Source organism: Lissotriton vulgaris, chromosome 1_2, assembly GCF_964263255.1.
Source record: "Lissotriton vulgaris chromosome 1_2, aLisVul1.2, whole genome shotgun sequence".
Lineage (NCBI taxonomy): Eukaryota > Metazoa > Chordata > Amphibia > Caudata > Salamandridae > Lissotriton > Lissotriton vulgaris.
In genome coordinates, this window is record NC_141686.1 from 75,957,513 (window position 1) to 75,973,935 (window position 16,423).

At 50.4% G+C, this 16,423-nt stretch overlaps 1 protein-coding gene across 3 annotated transcripts in view; it reads right to left on the reverse strand.

The window, feature by feature from the left end:
* The window catches only part of KDM5A (lysine demethylase 5A), a 937,903-nt gene that overhangs the window by 72,144 nt on the left and 849,336 nt on the right, over positions 1 to 16,423 (reverse strand). For 2 of the 3 annotated variants that reach the window (XM_086952835.1, XM_086952834.1), the window contains one exon: positions 13,516 to 13,675. In XM_086952835.1, coding sequence (XP_086808961.1) covers positions 13,516 to 13,675 — 160 coding nt within the window. Of the gene's footprint in view, positions 1 to 13,496; positions 13,676 to 16,423 lie in introns of all 3 variants that reach the window. The other variant, XR_015307532.1, reaches the window with a different exon arrangement.

Sequence of the window (16,423 nt, forward strand, 5' to 3'; positions counted from 1 at the left end):
AACTGGGGGGATCCGCGTGCTCTTCTCCATCATTTTTCAAAATGGATCTATATAGAGGGCGAATAACAGCGGGGAACATGGGCACCCTTGCCTGGTCCCTGTCTGTATTGGCACCACTGCTGATTGTAGCCCCATTACATAGATACGTGCCTTAGGTTGTTGATACAGCGCCTGGATGGATTTTATAAATTTTGGCCCGAACCCTTGAAGTTTCATCAAATCCCATAAGAAGGCCCACAACACTTGGTCGAAGGCCTTCTCAGTATCCAACAGTATAAGGCTCAATGGGATTCCCAAGCCATTTGCATAATCTATTAAAGTGATCACTCTATTAACATGGTCAGTTGTACCCCGCTTGGGGATGAACCCATGCTGATATTTAGAAACCAGTGGGGATATCACCTCTGAGAGCCTAGTGGCCAGTATTTTCAAATACATTTTCCCATCAGTATTTAGTAACGAAATAGGACGGTATGAAGCTGGTTGCTCCGCCGGTTTCCCCTTCTTTCTAAAGACGACTATACTGGCCTCATCCCACGTTTTAGGGTGATTCCCAATCTGAGCCATCCTGAATGTGGCTAACATGCCATGTTTCAAAACTTGAAAAAAAGATTTGTATATCTCCAGCGGAAGCTTGTCAGGGCCCGCTGCCTTACCTGCTGGAAGTGTATTAATTGCTGCTTCAAGTTCAGACATCGTTATTGGAGCCTTCAATTTATCTGCGATTTCCTGATCTAAGTTGTGCTCACATATTTGTCCGAGCAAAGATAGAGCTTTACTACTGTCATACTCTTCACTAGTATATAAACGAACATAGAATTGTCTAAAAACGTCCAGAATTCCCATCTCGGTTTCTACAATCTGTCCGGTTTCGTTTTTAATACTTTTAATTCGCTGTGCGACTTCCCTAGTTCTCATTCTCTGGGCCAGACACCTGCCAGTTGCCTCTCCATATTCATATAACAGTTGGCGCTTAGTCTCATACATTTTTGCCGCCTCCTTACTCCAGTGATAATTTACCTTTGCCTTACATCGGGCCACCTTTGCTGCAGAATCTTGAATATCTCTACTACAACATATGTCTTGAACCAGTCGCTCTTCGGCCTTTCCTAAATCACTATATAGCTCCTGCAGCTTATGACGTAATTGTTTTTGTGCGTGCAAACCAAAGCTGAGCACCTCCCCCCTGAAAGCCGCTTTGAACGTATCCCAGACTATCCCCCTCTCGGTACTCCCTCTATTATGATTGAAGAACTCTACAACCTACTCTCTCATATACTCTTGAAATTTTATGTCCAACAGCAGCTTGCGGTCGAAGGTAAATTCTCGAGGGTTGCTAGGAGGACAGAGTATCTGAATAGACAAGACTACAGGACCATGATCAGACGTGGCTCGAGGATACACTTGCATTAGTGCATCATGAAGTAAGCTCTGTGGCGCTAAGAAATAATCGAGGCGCACCAATTTTTAGTGTGGTGGCGAGTAAAAAGTATATCCCGGGTTACCACTTCTGAGATGAGACCAGGCATCGACCAACCCATGTAAGGTAACAAGTGCTTGTAGTGCCCTATATACTTTAGGCTTCCTACCAGCATACACATATTTATCGTTACCTAATGAACCAGGTTGGAGATTGATATTGAAGTCCCCGCAAACTATTACTGGAGTAGGCCATGTTGCTAGCTCAGCATTAAGGTGTTCTAGAACCATGGTCTCATCAAAGTTAGATCCATATATGGAGCATACTGTGCACTTAAAGGTTCCTATGATGCATTCTATAATTGCCCACCTACAACCGTTATCCTCTAAAGCCCGTCCAGAGCCTATAACATGCTTTCTTGCTAATATAGCCGCCCCGCGGGTCGTAGAGCTTTGCTTAGTGCATACTAACACATTATACCCAAGCTCACTCAGAAGATTTTGCTTAGACCATGCTATGTGCGTCTCTTGAAGAGAAATAATGTCGCAGCTAAGCCACTGCCATTCCCTAGCTACTTGTTGTCTTTTATTTATGGCATTAAGACCCCTGACGTTCAATGTGCCTAATCTCAACATTCTAACTGCCATTCCATATTCTCCCAATGACCAAAAGACAGTCCTCCCACTGCCCTGCAGCCCTCACATACATACTACAGAAAAAAATGCACTTGTGATCTCTTTTTATGTTTAACCCCCTCCACCCTAGTGCCCCCCCGAAACAACCCCACCCCCCTTCCACCCTTCCCCCGCCAACCACCCACTGTGGGGCAAAAGGACATGGTCCTTAGTGATGCGAATGTGCACGATCCACCTCAACAGAAATCCCGCCGGAACGTCCTACTTCTACTACATTTCCCTGCTATCTTTTAGCCCAAACTTAGCGGAGCAGATTATCTCTAACCAGCCAGAGGTTATCAGTCAACTAACATGATCCATAAAGATCAAACAAAGGAACACATCTCTATCTCTTTAAACCATTTAATTGAAAACTCCAAGCTGAGTATCTCTGATCTGTAAGTGTCTCTGATCTGTGATTGTCCCATTAATCAACTCCAAAAGAAAGAAAAAGAAAAAAAGTCAGATAGCAGCGTTAATTTCTACTGCTAGTGCAGGCTGAAGTCACCGGTCTTCCTTATGATACCAGATTCACACCCTTGTGAGAAAATTGTTACATTCTTTGCTAGCACCCAATCAAGTTAAGGAGCTCCAGTAGTGGTATCGATGATTTTCAGATTTGCTTGCGCCTGGGACTCCGATGTGAAAAATTTAGATTGTCCCTTATAATTCACCTTGAGCTTAGCTGGATTCAAAAGAAATACCTGTGCGCCCTTAGCTTGAAACGGCGCAAATAGTTGTCGAAATTGCCATCTTAATGTCACGGTTGTAGAACAAAAATCCGGTCGAACCAAGAATTCGCACCCACTGCCTGTGCGACGCTTATCCGGGCGAGCTAGGTCATATATTGCTACTCTCAAGATAAAATTATTTAGGCATATCAATATCGCCCGTGGATGTGTTTTAAGACCTGCAACTGAATTTGAGGCTCCATGAGTTTTGCGCTGGATGAACGGGAATCGATGTGCCCTGCTGACCTCGCTCTCCCATTGCGAGTCGCTTAGCTCGGGAAATGCTTCTGAAAAAGTCTCAATAATGAATTTACGTGCGTCTTTCCCTTCTCTCAATTCTGGTATGCCTAAAACTCGAAGATTATTGCGTCTTGCGCGATTTTCTAAGTCCGTTAGTTTCCATTCCACATCAGCTCTTGTCGCCTGTAAAGTCTCTATTGCCGCTTGTTGTTTTGTGAGTGTATCTTCGGTGCATGATATACGTTCCTCAGTTTCTGTAACTCGTCTAGTGAGGTCGTTAATGGATTTAACCATTCGTCGCATGGTGTTCTGCAGCTTCTGGACTGCTCCCTGAGTACGGCTACTTTCAGCTTTAAACTCTACCCTATGTGCCATAATGCTCTTGTAAATTAAATCCAGATTGGCCCCGATAGTTTCTTCCCCCATTAAACCTTGGTTCTGGTCTTGTGCTTGCTCTAGCTGATCACTCTCCCCCCTTCCCATGCGGGTTGTGCAGGGGGAGTCATTTCTCGTGAGAGACCCTCAATCTCGGGGTTCCGTCTAACAGTATCTTGATAATCGACCAGACCCATACGCTGCAATGGTGGTTGCTCCGTATCCGCCATATCCTCATCTTCCTCTGTAATTGCCTCTTCCTCTCCCCATTCACCTGGCAGACTGTTACACTCGTCGTCAGAAACAGCAGAGAGATCTGGCATAGAATAAAACTTGCCCTCTGATATTGCAGACTCTGAATCAACTCTATCCTCATTTGCTGCCCGCTGTGTTTTAAGTGTTTCATCCCGAGCACCCCCAGCACAGGTATTGCACTCTGGGGAAGCCGAGCCACTCACAGTTCCGGTGTTAACAGAGTTACCTGCCCTGCCATTTACTGTTATCCCAATTGTGGATTTTACACTGTTCAGAGCACCTTTTTTTCAAGAAAAATTGCATGCACAATAGGGTTTTTAGAGCCCTTCCCACTTTCAATTATGCTTGAGTTTATATTTGTGTTCGTGCTTGGCTCACCTTGAGTAGTCTTGTTGTTGAGGGCAGCACTGTTCCTCGATACACCGGTCTTAGGGTCAGGCGGATTTGAGGCTTGAACCGCAGTTGACGCATTGGAGCCTACCGCGTTACCGGCGTTGCCAGCATGGGCGCCGATCTTTTTTGTCCCTCTGCCCTTCGGGGCCATGATTATTCCGCTGCTTGTAATAAACTGGCAGAGTATCCGCAAGAGCTATCAAGCAACAGTGTATCCGCGGAAGTGCCTTTCTTTTACGAGACCCGATCACAGCTGCAAGTCGTCTCCTCGCAGAGCACTGCCTCAGTCGCTCAAACGCCCCTCGCGGACCTCGCGGCTGTCTAACACCGCGGCAGCTGCTGGGCTAACAGAACCCGTTCCACACTTCGTCCTCTGTGATATCCGAACCCTGCAGGGGTCCAGCCGACAGCCGAAGACTTCTCAAAAGCGATTCCTCATCAGAAAACCCAGCCGCTGATCTCTGTGGCTAGTATATCCCAGGTTTCATCAATGTAGAGCCTGCATTTGCACGAGACAGGTAAGCGGCGATTCCGGCGTTCTTTTCCACAGAGGTGAAAATGTGCTCACTCACACGGCCATTAGCACGGCCGCCATCTTGCCCTTTTAACACTATCATTTTGAGCTGTGAAGACAAAAGAGGAGAATGTGAAGGAGAAATCTGTGGTGAATTGTTAGGAGGAACAGGAGAGGAAGAAGAAGAAAGTTTAGAAGAAGGATGCATAGGAGATGTGGCAGAGTCCTTCTTCTTGGCAGGTACTACAGGTGTGGGTGTTGCATCTGCCTTCCTTTTCTTATGTGGTATAGTGGATACATGAAACAACAAAAACACAACGATCAGGTAGGGACCCTAGGGAATATTTAGAGACCAAGCTTTGGGACATTCCCTCACAATACTTAACACAAGAGCACCAAAGGGTCTAAATATATAAAAATATACACTGGTTGTGACCTCCCCGGTCGGCACGGATGCCGGCTTAGAAGTATCAACGGAAAGAGCGGTGCTTCACTCTATCCCTGAGCCACTGCCAGGTGGGGTGAGGTCTTCACTTCTTACAAGTTCGTGACACGCAGGACTTGCAAGAAAAGACAACTTGTGGCACCTAGAATATTCAGGTGATCTCTGTGTTTGTCTTGATATTTTCTTTATTTCACTGTATATATACCTCACTTTTTTTCTGCAGTAGCTATAGTTGTTTTGGGTCCTGAAGAAAGCAAGGACAAACATGTCCCTATTTGCTGAAACATGTCGACCTTGTACCACATCTAGACAGTTATGTGTTAAGCTGTCCTATTTATTTTTAACCTTGGTAAAGCGAGTATCACCAGAATAAAGTTGTTCAGTACTCCCTTATGCAATTTTAAAACACATTTTCCTATTTTCATTTCTAATTATTTTTTTGTTGCACTGCACTTTTGGTCACCCCCTATCTACCACTTACCCTTGTAACAGAGGGTCAAGACCATACTGTTTCCTTTCTCAGTGCGAGGGACCATTTACCATCTTGGCCTTCCTTCCTCTGAGTTTTAGGGTTCATTATGTATGGTCTTCAAAGGAATCCCAAATGATGAAGGGCAGTTTCGAGTGGTGACTGCTGGGTATCTTGGACCATCTTTTGAGGTTTTTTGGATCATTATTGTTCTGTAGACATTCAGGGGTGTTGTGTCAAGTGTCGGTTTGCACCACCAGTGCATTGTGGATACATGACCTGTGTTTGGGTCAATGTAGATCTTTTGCAGAGGATCTGGTTGAAAAAGATCTTCTCCTTGTGAAACCTTTGTCGGCGCCGATTTTTTCGGTTCCGGACGATGTTGCCGTCTGTCTTTAGCCTTAGGAAATGTCAGAAAGTCCTTTGGCGTAGTTTTCTACACCGAAGGTGTGGTTTTCGGTGTCGTAGGCTGTTTCGAGGGTTTGGGCGCATCAGAGTCAGGCCTTGTCGGTTTCGGTACCGAAGATGATGGCTTCGGAGTGGACGCTGGTCTTGTCGGCTTCGAGGCGTCGGACGCTGGCTTCATACCCTTGTCTTTAGAAGTCGACGGTTTCGGAGTCAAGACTTCTTTTGGTTTCGGTGCCGATGAACAAGTTACTTACCTTCGGTAACGATATATCTGTAAGAAACATTAGTTAGTATTAGATTCCTTACCTTAGAATATCCCCAGGCGTCAGTCTGGATCCGGAAACTTTTGCGTAGCAGTACCCCTGCGCGTCGGCAGGCGTGGTCTGCTGGCGTCCCCTGCGGCTCCGCGTCCGTCGTTGGCGTCGTGCGCCGTCGCTGGAGTATATAGACGCCGCCTCCGCGCGCTGACGCCAGTTCTTTGCACACAGCTTTTCCGCGCCAGAACACGCAGAGCCATGTGAGAACCAACACTGGTGCCATTTGAAACTAGGGCCCTGAAAGGGATGTCCTTAACCCTAGGTATCAGTTCGCAGAACGGGGAGGATGGGTGGGTCGGTAAGGAATCTAATACTAACTAATGTTTCTTACAGATATATCGTTACCGAAGGTAAGTAACTTGTTCATCTGAAAGAAACACGTTAGTATTAGATTCCTTACCTTAGAATAGATACCCCAGCAATACCAACCCCGGTGGTGGGTCTGCGAACCAATACATTCCTACACCAGAAAGTCCTGGAGGACAGAACGGCCAAAGAAGCCATCCCTCCGAACTTGATTGTCCAGGCAGTAGTGCCTCGCAAAGGTGTGCAGCGAGGCCCACGTAGCCGCCTGGCAAATGTCCTGCAAGGGGACTCCCCGGCCCAGGGCAGAAGTAGCCGCCGTTGCCCGAGTGGAATGGGCTCTCAGCCCAACAGGAGGCTCCTTCCGAGCCAAAGAGTAGCACGCTTTGATGCACAGAACGACCCACCGAGAGATGGTCTGTTTATGTACCGCCCGTCCCTTCTTCGCACCCACGTAGCCAACAAACAGCTGGTCATCCACCCGGAACTGGCGTGTGCGATCCATATAAAATGAAAGCGCACATTTTGGGTCCAGACGATGGAGCCGCTCTTCATCCTTTGAAGGATGCGGAGGCGGGAAGAAGGAAGGGAGGGTGATGGACTGCCCGATGTGAAAAGCAGAGACAACTTTGGGCAGGAAAGAAGGTCTAGTTCTCAGAACCACCTTATCCGGATGAATGGACATGAAAGGAGGTTTGACAGAAAGAGCCTGGAGCTCACTCACCCTCCTGGCAGAGGTGATGGCAACCAGGAAGGCCGTCTTTAAAGTCAGGAGATGGAGAGGACAAGAATGAAGCGGCTCAAAGGGAGCACACATCAAGATTGTTAGAACCAGGTTCAAGTCCCACTGAGGCATCACAAACAGAACAGGTGGATACATGTGTGTGATGCCCTTCAAGAATCTCGTTACAATGGGGGACTTGAACAAAGAAGGTTGATCAGGCAGCCTCAGAAAGGCCGAAAGGGCAGAAAGGTAGCCCTTGATAGTGCCCAGAGCAGAGCCCTGCTGGGCAAGAGAAAGAAGGAAGAGAAGAACCTCAGAAAGAGGGGCAGAGAGAGGATCCACAGCCTTTGCTGTGCACCATGCCACAAACTTGTTCCACCGACAGGCGTATACCGATTTCGTGGAGGAACGCCTGGCTGCCAGAATCACATCACAAACTTCAGGAGGCAAGACAAAAGGCCTCAACTGCCGCCGCTCAATCTCCACGCATGGAGGTGGAGGCTGGACAGGTTCGGGTGGAGGACCATCCCCTGTTGCTGCGTCAGAAGGTCCTCCTGAAGGGGCAGGCGGATCGGGGGACCGACTGACATGCTGAGTAGCTCGGGATACCAGTACCTTCGAGCCCAGTCCGGAGCCACAAGGATGACTTGGGCCCGGTCGCGCCTGATCTTCTTCAGCACTCTGGGCAGAAGTGGTATAGGCGGAAAGGCGTATAACAGACCGCAACTCCACTCGTGCCGAAAGGCGTCGCCGTGCGAGTGCCGTCTTGGAAACTCCAACGCTCAGAACTGATGACATTGCGCGTTCTCTTCTGTGGCGAATAGATCTAACCAAGGCTCTCCCCATTGCCGAAAGAGGCCTTGCGCCACGTCCGAGTTCAGACGCCATTCGTGATCCATCGAGCACCGACGGCTGAGTTCGTCCGCCCTGGCGTTCAGAGAACCTGCCAGGTGTTGAACCGTCAGAGTCACGCCCGGACGTTCCAGCCATTGCCAAAGGTGCAGAGCCTCCTGGCAAAGGGTCCACGACCCCACCCCGCCCTGCTTGTTGCAGTACCACATGACGGTGGTGTTGTCCGTGAACACCTGCACTACACTCCCGTGACAAAGGGGAGGAATGCCTTCAGTGCCAAACGAATCGCCCGGAGCTCCAACAAGTTTATATGGAGCCGGGACTCCGCCGGAGACCAGATGCCTCTGATCTCTGCTTCTCCCAGGTGGCCTCCCCAGCCCTGGAGAGACGCGTCCGTCACAACAACGTGCTCCGGTTGGGGAAGGGAGAGGGATCTGCCTCTGACCCAATCGCGGTCCGTAAGCCACCACTGCAGTTGTCTTGCAGTGCCCTCCGAGATCAAGACATGGTCGGACAAGTTGCCCTGATGCTGGGCCCACTGAAACTTCAGGTCCTACTGCAGAGCCCGCATCCGCCACCGGGAGTGATGCACCAGAAGGATGCAGGAAGCCATCAGCCCCAGCAGCCGCAGCGTCAACCTGACCGAAACCCGGGATAACGGCTTAAAGATGGGAATCAAAGCCTGTATATCCCGGACTCGCCGTTCCGGAGGATAGACCCGAAACTGCGCCGAGTCGAGAACCGCTCCGATGAAAAGGAGCTTTTGAGAGGGACACAGGTGTGATTTCGGCACATTGATGGAATACCCCAGCTCGTGCAGGAGGTCTGCCGTCATCTGAAGGTGGTGGACGACTGTCTGGGGCGAGCCCGCCTTCAACAACCAGTCGTCTAGATAGGGGAAGACTGAAACCCCCAATCTGCGCAGATGAGCTGCGACCACCGCCATCACCTTGGTGAACACCCGTGGGGCGCTGGTAAGGCCGAAGGGGAGCACGATGAACTGAAAATGCTCGAGGCCTACCGTGAACCGCAGGTAACGCCGGTGGGCCGGCAGGACTGGGATGTGAAAATACGCATCCTGCAAGTCCAACGCTACCATCCAGTCTTGTGGGTCTAGAGCAGCCAAGACCTGAGCTAAAGTCAACATCTTGAACTTCTCCTTCCGGAGGAAGCCGTTGACGTTCCTTAGATCCAAGATAGGACGTAGGCCTCCTTTGTCCTTCTTGGGTACCAGAAAGTAGTGGGAATAGCAACCACGTCCTACTTCTGGCCCAGGAACGCGCTCGATGGCCCCCTTGGCCAAGAGGGCCGTAACTTCCTCCTTCAGAAGTGCCAAGTGGTCCCCCGACACACGGTGGTTCTGCGGTGGCATGGCTGGAGGAGTTGTCTCGAAGGGGAGGGAGTAGCCCCTTCGGACGAGCTGCAGCTCCCACCTGTCCGATGTTATTGTGCGCCAGTGGGAGAGGTGATGGCAAACCCTGCCTCCCACCAGCGTCACATGGGCCTGAAAGCACGGACTAGGAGGATTTAGAGGCAGATGCTGCGGGGGGAGGTGTGGCCTGACCTCGCCGCTGTCCCCGACCGCGACCACGGCGGTTTCCACGGCCGCCACCGCGTTGATAAGTCTGTTTCGGCGCGTGGCTGGCAGCACGTGTGGGACCGCCCCTTCCTTGGCCACGAAAGGAGCGAAACGAACCCGTTTGCTGGAGCTGGGTCGAGAGACCTAAGGACTTGGCCGTGACCCTGGAGTCCTTGAAGCGCTCCAGCGCGTAGTCCGCTTTGTCGCCAAACAGGCGACGGCCATCAAACGGCATGTCCATCAATGCATTCTGGACATCTGCCGAGAAGTTGGCGGATCTCAGCCAGGCGTGGCGACGAATCGCCACCGTCGTGGACATCGCTCTGCCCAGCGAGTCGGTCGTATCAAGACCACTCCTGATGGAATATCTTGCTGCGTCTCGGCCTTCAATCATAGCCTTGCCGAGCTTAGCCCGTACCTCCGGGGGGCATTCAGGCAGCAGGTCCGCGGCCGTATCCCACAGAGAGTGAGTGTAACGGCCCAAGAGGCACGCGGTGTTGCAAGACCGCAGTCCCAGACTCAGGGACGAGAAGACCTTTTTGCCATACTGGTCGTACCTCTTTGATTCCCTGTCGGGCGGGGCCGACGGGAATGCGGTCTGGGAGGTGGAGGCCTGGATCACCAGACTCTCAGGGGTGGGGTGGGTGGACAGAAACTTGGGGTCGTCCGCACACGGACGGTGGCGTCTGGCCACGTTCCTATCAACAGGAGAACCTGAAGCGGGCCTGGACCACGTGCCCAAAAGAACGTCCGTTAAGGCCTCGTTAAACGGCAGCAGTGGCTCCTGTGGGCATGACTGCGGTTTGAGGACCTCAGTGAGGATGTTAGTCCTCACGGCCGCGACGGGGAGCTCAAGGTGTAAGGCCTTGGCAGCCCTCATCAACACCACTGAACAGGCAGCCCCCTCCTCCGTAGCCACCGTAGGAGGCGAGACAAAGCCAGGGTTGGGAGAGTCATCCAGACCACTGGCGTCACCCAAGTCACCTGTCCAGTCCAGGTCGTACTGACACTCGCGTGTCAGAGGGTCCTCAGACCCCTCCCACCCCTCTCCGTATTCTACATCCTCACCATACTCGGAGTCAACGATGTAGACCGGCTCCTCGGGGTTCACAGGCCCCATCGGCGTCGAGCCTGGCGTCGATCGACGCTGGTCCGACTCCGCGTCCGGATTCGGAGAGGGAATGGGGACGGCGCCGCCCGGCGCTGGTGCCGGAGCACCGGCGCCGGGGAACCGGCGCCGCAGGGGCGGCGCCAGGGGTTGCCCGATGGAATCGGCGCCGGAGAGGCCGGTTGACCAGCCGGCGTCGACCCCCATGGCCCCTGCGGCGCCGGGATCGGAGCCGTCGGCGGCGCCGGAGCACCCAACGGCGTCGAGGCAGGGTCACCCGAGCCGCTAGGGCCCCCGGACGGGTTCACAGGGCCCGAAGGCGCCGCGGAACCCGCCGGAGGAGAAAGAGCCCTCATGGCCACGAGGAACGCCTCTATCTCCTCGGGGGACGCGCCTTGCCCAGGGACCGCAGGGTATGGAGCAGGCCGCGTCGGCGACTCACGCGGAGCCGCGGGGTGGGGCCACCCGAACCCCCGGCCGTCTCGTGCGAGCGTCGGGGGTACGATGACGACGCCCCGACTTTTTGTGCTTCCTACCTGAGGAACCAGAAGAATGGTGACGACTCCCGGAGCGCCCGTGACGGCTCCGATCGCTCCCTTGACCTCCGGCCGGACCGGGACCGCTCTCGACGCGGGGCCGACACCCGGAGCTCGAGCAGCTTGCGGGACCGCTCCCGCCTAGCTTTATTTGTCAAGGCCCGGCAATCGACGCAGGCGTCCACGTCGTGGTCGGGGCCCAGGCACCGGAGGCAGAGTCGGTGATGATCCGTGACCGAAATTGTCCGGTCACAGTCGTCACAATTCTTAAAACCGGGCATCCTACCGGCACAGTAGAAGATTCAGAGATCAAAAAAGATCAAAAAACTTGGTCAAAAGACCGGAGTACTGCTCTTCGGATCTGCGCTAATTGCCGCGGAAAAAAGATGAACTGACGTCAGCGCACGGAGGCGGCGTCTGTATACTCCAGCGACGTCATCACGGCGCACGACGCCAACGACGGACGCGGAGCCGCAGGGAACGCCTGCAGACGACGCCTACCGACGTGCAGGAGTACTGCTACGCAAAAGTTTCCGGATCCAGACTGACGCCTGGGGATATTCTAAGGTAAGGAATCTAATACTAACGTGTTTCTTTCAGATGGAGCTGGTGGGATCGGCACGTGCGGCTTGCTCGGTACAGAGCTACCGGAAGCCTTAGTTACTTTCTTCGGAGCCGGGCTCAATGGCGGGGCTTTCAAAGTGGTTTTTCGGTCGTGACTGAGCCCCGGAGGCGGAGTGTTGACCTTTGCCTTCGATCTAGGTGCTGTGTGTGGTGCTGGGAAAGTAGTACTCACGCACTGACCCGTTGGTATGGAGTCATCCGAGTCGTCTGCCTCTGATACGATTTGGAGATCATCTGAATCTTCTTCGGGAACGAGTGGAACCTCCTCGTCGAAGATATCCACCGGTTCCGGAGCAGATCTCTGCATGTCGTGTCGACGGGCCCTCCGATCTCGGATGGTTTTCTTGGATCGAAAGGACACGCAAGCTGTACAGCTGGATTCGTCGTGTTCTGGCGATAAGCACAGGTTGCAGACCTTGTGGTGGTCCGTAAGTGGAAACTTTGCTCCACACTCGGGGCATTTCTTGAATGGCATCCTTTCCATGGGGTGTAGGCCTCACGGCGTGGATAGGCCCAACGGCCCGCGTCGACAACTGTTTTGCGCTTCAAAATACTTGAAAAGTCTATTTCTATCCGGAGCGGAAAAGTTCATCCGAACCCAGTGGCGGAAAAAAACTATCTAAGGATTGAGCCGTTGCCCATGCGCACTATCGTCCAAGGGAGGAGTCACCTATCTCGTGACTACAAAAGACTTCTTCCAAGACGACAAAAACATGCAACCATCCGAACCCAACACCAGGTGGCGATCTAGTGCAAAGTGTAGTATCTGCAGCTCATATGCCTCGAACACAATATTTTGAAAGACACCCAGAGGATTATTCAATTAAAGAAGATCCAAGACAAAGCATGTAGGAATAAATCTGCCAATTATGTACAATGAATCGCTCTGCACAGGGCAGACAAAGACAAAAGCCAGAAGAGGCAGATTGGAAGTGGAGCTTGGAAATGAACAGAGCCAGCTATCACAGCTGGTATGTTAAATTCATTAAATGACTTTGCTAAAAGTAGTAATAAAATGTCAGGAAAATAATAATGGATTTATCTATTCATGTCATGTGCTTGAAAACAAATGTGACCAAATAACACGCTGTTTAGTGCCAAGTGCATTCATATTTATTACTACAGCACACGTAGGATATGAGAATACACTGCTTATTTTCTCACATATACCATGGTACAACAAACAGCAGTCGTAAGTTGTAATCATTTTGATTTTATCTTAATCCATGGATTTAACTCCTTGGATCTAGGTGACATGCTTTTGTTTATAGTTACTACCATGACAAACAGCATGGTATAAAAAATGTATTATCATTTTTGAAGGAGACGACAGACATCATGACCCACTCCAGACTTCTCTAGTAAGTAATGATCTCTCCTTATACTCCACAATGGTGAAACATATTACACGTGTGACATTGATATATTAATTGGAACCAAAATACAACATGTCTGTATTTATGTTTTGCACCCTCCCTTCCAAGGTAGTGAGACCACAGTTACATTAGCCACCCCTGGCCCTGTCTCACCGGCAGCGAAAGGTGGTACCTTGAGAGCAGCTCTTGGAAGCTGATGAGTATGCATGTTCAGCACAAAATGAAGGTGCACTCCACATGTGTGTGACCACCTCTTCGGACTTGATCGGAATCTCCTCATCACAAAACAAATTAGGCTCTAGGCTGCTTGAGGACTTCACGCTTGCAGTATCCTTGTGAAACAATTGAAAAAAGCAAATCTCAGACATCTTGTAGAATACATTTGACTTTGTCAAACAAGTTATGTAACCAGCAAGTCATGATTAGACACCAGTTTTAGCTGAAGCTATTCTTTAAGGACTGGAATAGTATGTCAAAAATTACACCCAGCATATCCCATTCCAGTCTCCTCATCACACACTACAGCTTTGATGTTGGGGAGGAGGATAAAGAAAAAGTATTTGGGAGAAAAGTGGTAGGGAGCATGTAACCGGCTGGCTGACCCAAATACCTCTGCTGCAACAAAGAACATGTGAGCAGTAAAGTGTAGGACGGCTCACAACCTTTACGCAATTGCTAGCTAATACACCATTCTTACAGGTTGTAGCTACTCTAATGCAGCTACAGATCCTACTGATGGGCAGTGAAAGAGATTGAAACATGAGGACAAAGGCATTGAGGTCTGAGAAAGAGAAGGTAACCCTAGAAATGAGAGGCAGAAAATAGTACCTACATGGTTAACACAGTAGTTTTGTTCTTGCTCCATCTCCTTTATGAATGGTTGGGAATCCCACACCGAATTGTTGCAACGCAAGCAAGAATGGAAAAAGTTCCTCATTAAGAGTGACAATGCCTTAAATATTTAAAAGGACAATAGCACAGGTGTACAAAAGGCTCTGACACATGCATCATCAATCATCCTTATCCAGTTCCTCAAAGTTTTATCTGATATCGTCATGCCTTAACCTAGATCCAGAGGGCAATCAGTGTTTACTTGGTAGTACTCTGTGTTAGGACTTTTGTTTACTTATAGTACCTCGAGGCAGAAAACTGAGGTCTTCAACTGGAAAGACAATTAGCTCCCTTTAGGCAGTGAGGTCAAGCAGTAAGGATTAGTCCAGGAAGTGGAGGGGTTAGCAAATCAGACTCAGTAAGAAACAGTTGGGAGTATGTTACTTAACCTATAAGCCTCTATCGGTAGTGCGTAGTGCTGCAGAATCACATGCTATGCACACTCCTGCCATCTAGTGCTGGGCCCAGACTCTGCAATTTGTTTTTCTCAAGGAAATTCTTTATGGTTGACGTGGTATCTCCTCCTCCTCGAGGCAATGCTCATCGTGTTCAATGGCTCCTTTGTTAGACTGTAATGTTTTTTTCCCTGCCACACAGGAAGTGAGGATATAGGCTGCCAAGTTAACGTTTGCTGTTGAACATGTGTGAGAAAGTGGGCTGTTTCTGAATGGTTGCCCCCACTTTTTGCTGAACTGTTGATGTACTTTGACTGAGTGTGCCCTGGGCTCCTGCCAATCAGGTACCCAGGGCCTATGTTCTTTCCCTAAAACTGTATTGAAGACCAAACCCAAGTGGCACTCTCTGGCCACAGGTCAGTGATAGATCAACCACCCCTCTAGCTGGGTGCACAATACCAGTGGTGAGGGTACTGGTGCATGAGCCCTGAACCCGTATTGTGTCTAAGCCAATTCTTAGACCATGTAAGTGCAGTACTGCCTTTAAGAGTATATGGTGCTGGGAGTTTGTCATTACAAAATCCACAGAACCATAATGGCTTAACTGAAAACTTCTCAGCTCAGTAAACCCACCCTGATGCTGCCAGAGAAGGATTTAATGAAAAATGCACACAGAGGGCATCTTAGAGATACCCTCAGAAAAAATGACCCGACACTAGTGTCTAGTCTGAGTGGCTGCTCCCCAGCTGCCACCACCAGACATGTTTCTGGATCCCTGGGTCCCGGGCCTGCTGCTTTCGGGGGTTTGAAACTCGGCAGCATGAGTGCCGCTGACGGTGCTTTGAGAGTGCATCCTTGACCCTGGGGAACCCCTGAGTCTAAACCTTGAAACTCAACTCCTACAACAAAGTACTTACTATTATTATTATTAGATTTTATAAAGCGCGTAGTCACCCGTAAGTATCCCAGCGCTAAGATCCACACATTTGAGTGTCACTGGGGCGAAGGGGGAAGTCAGATCAGGGGAAAAGGTGCGTTTTCAGCCGCTTCCTGAATCGGAGATAGTCTGGTTCCGTCCTAAGGTCGCGGGGTAGTGAATTCCAAAGACAGGCAGTGTTAACAGAAAAGCGCCGTCCACCCGTGCGCACCTTCTTAACTCTGGGGATGGTGATAAGGTATTCCTGATTGGATCGGAGGGAACTGGGGCTTTATAGGGCCTGATGAATTTTCTTAAAATAGGGGGGCCTTTGTCTTGTAGAAGTCTGTGAGACAGACAGAGAGCCTTGAACTTCACTCGCTCTCTCACTGGAAGCCAGTGGAGGCGTTTCAGGGCTGGTTTGGCCGAAGCTCTAGCCGGGGTATTGGTAAGGATCCGAGCCGCGGCATTCTGGATCCTTTGTAATTTGTTAAGGGTTGCCTCGGGAGCGCCTAGGTAGATGGTGTTACTGTAATCCAGCCTTGATAAAACAAGGCCTTGGATTAACAGTTTCTGGGAGGCAGGAGTCAGTAGGGGCAAAATCTTCCTGATCGATTTGAGGAGCCCAAAGCAAGTCCCCGCGATTCATTTGGCTTGCGTCTTGAAAGACAGATCTTTTTCAAGCCAAATTCCCAGGCTTTTAATCTCAGACTTAGGAGCAGGGGGTTCACCCAAACGGGGGGCCAGATATTCTGCGAGAGGGAAGGTCCCTTCTGGCCAAGGAGGAGAATATCTGTCTTTGAGCCATTAAGTTTCAAAGACGAGCTATTCATCCATCCTTGTATTTCTGCCAGACAGTTGTATAGATCCGATGGTGC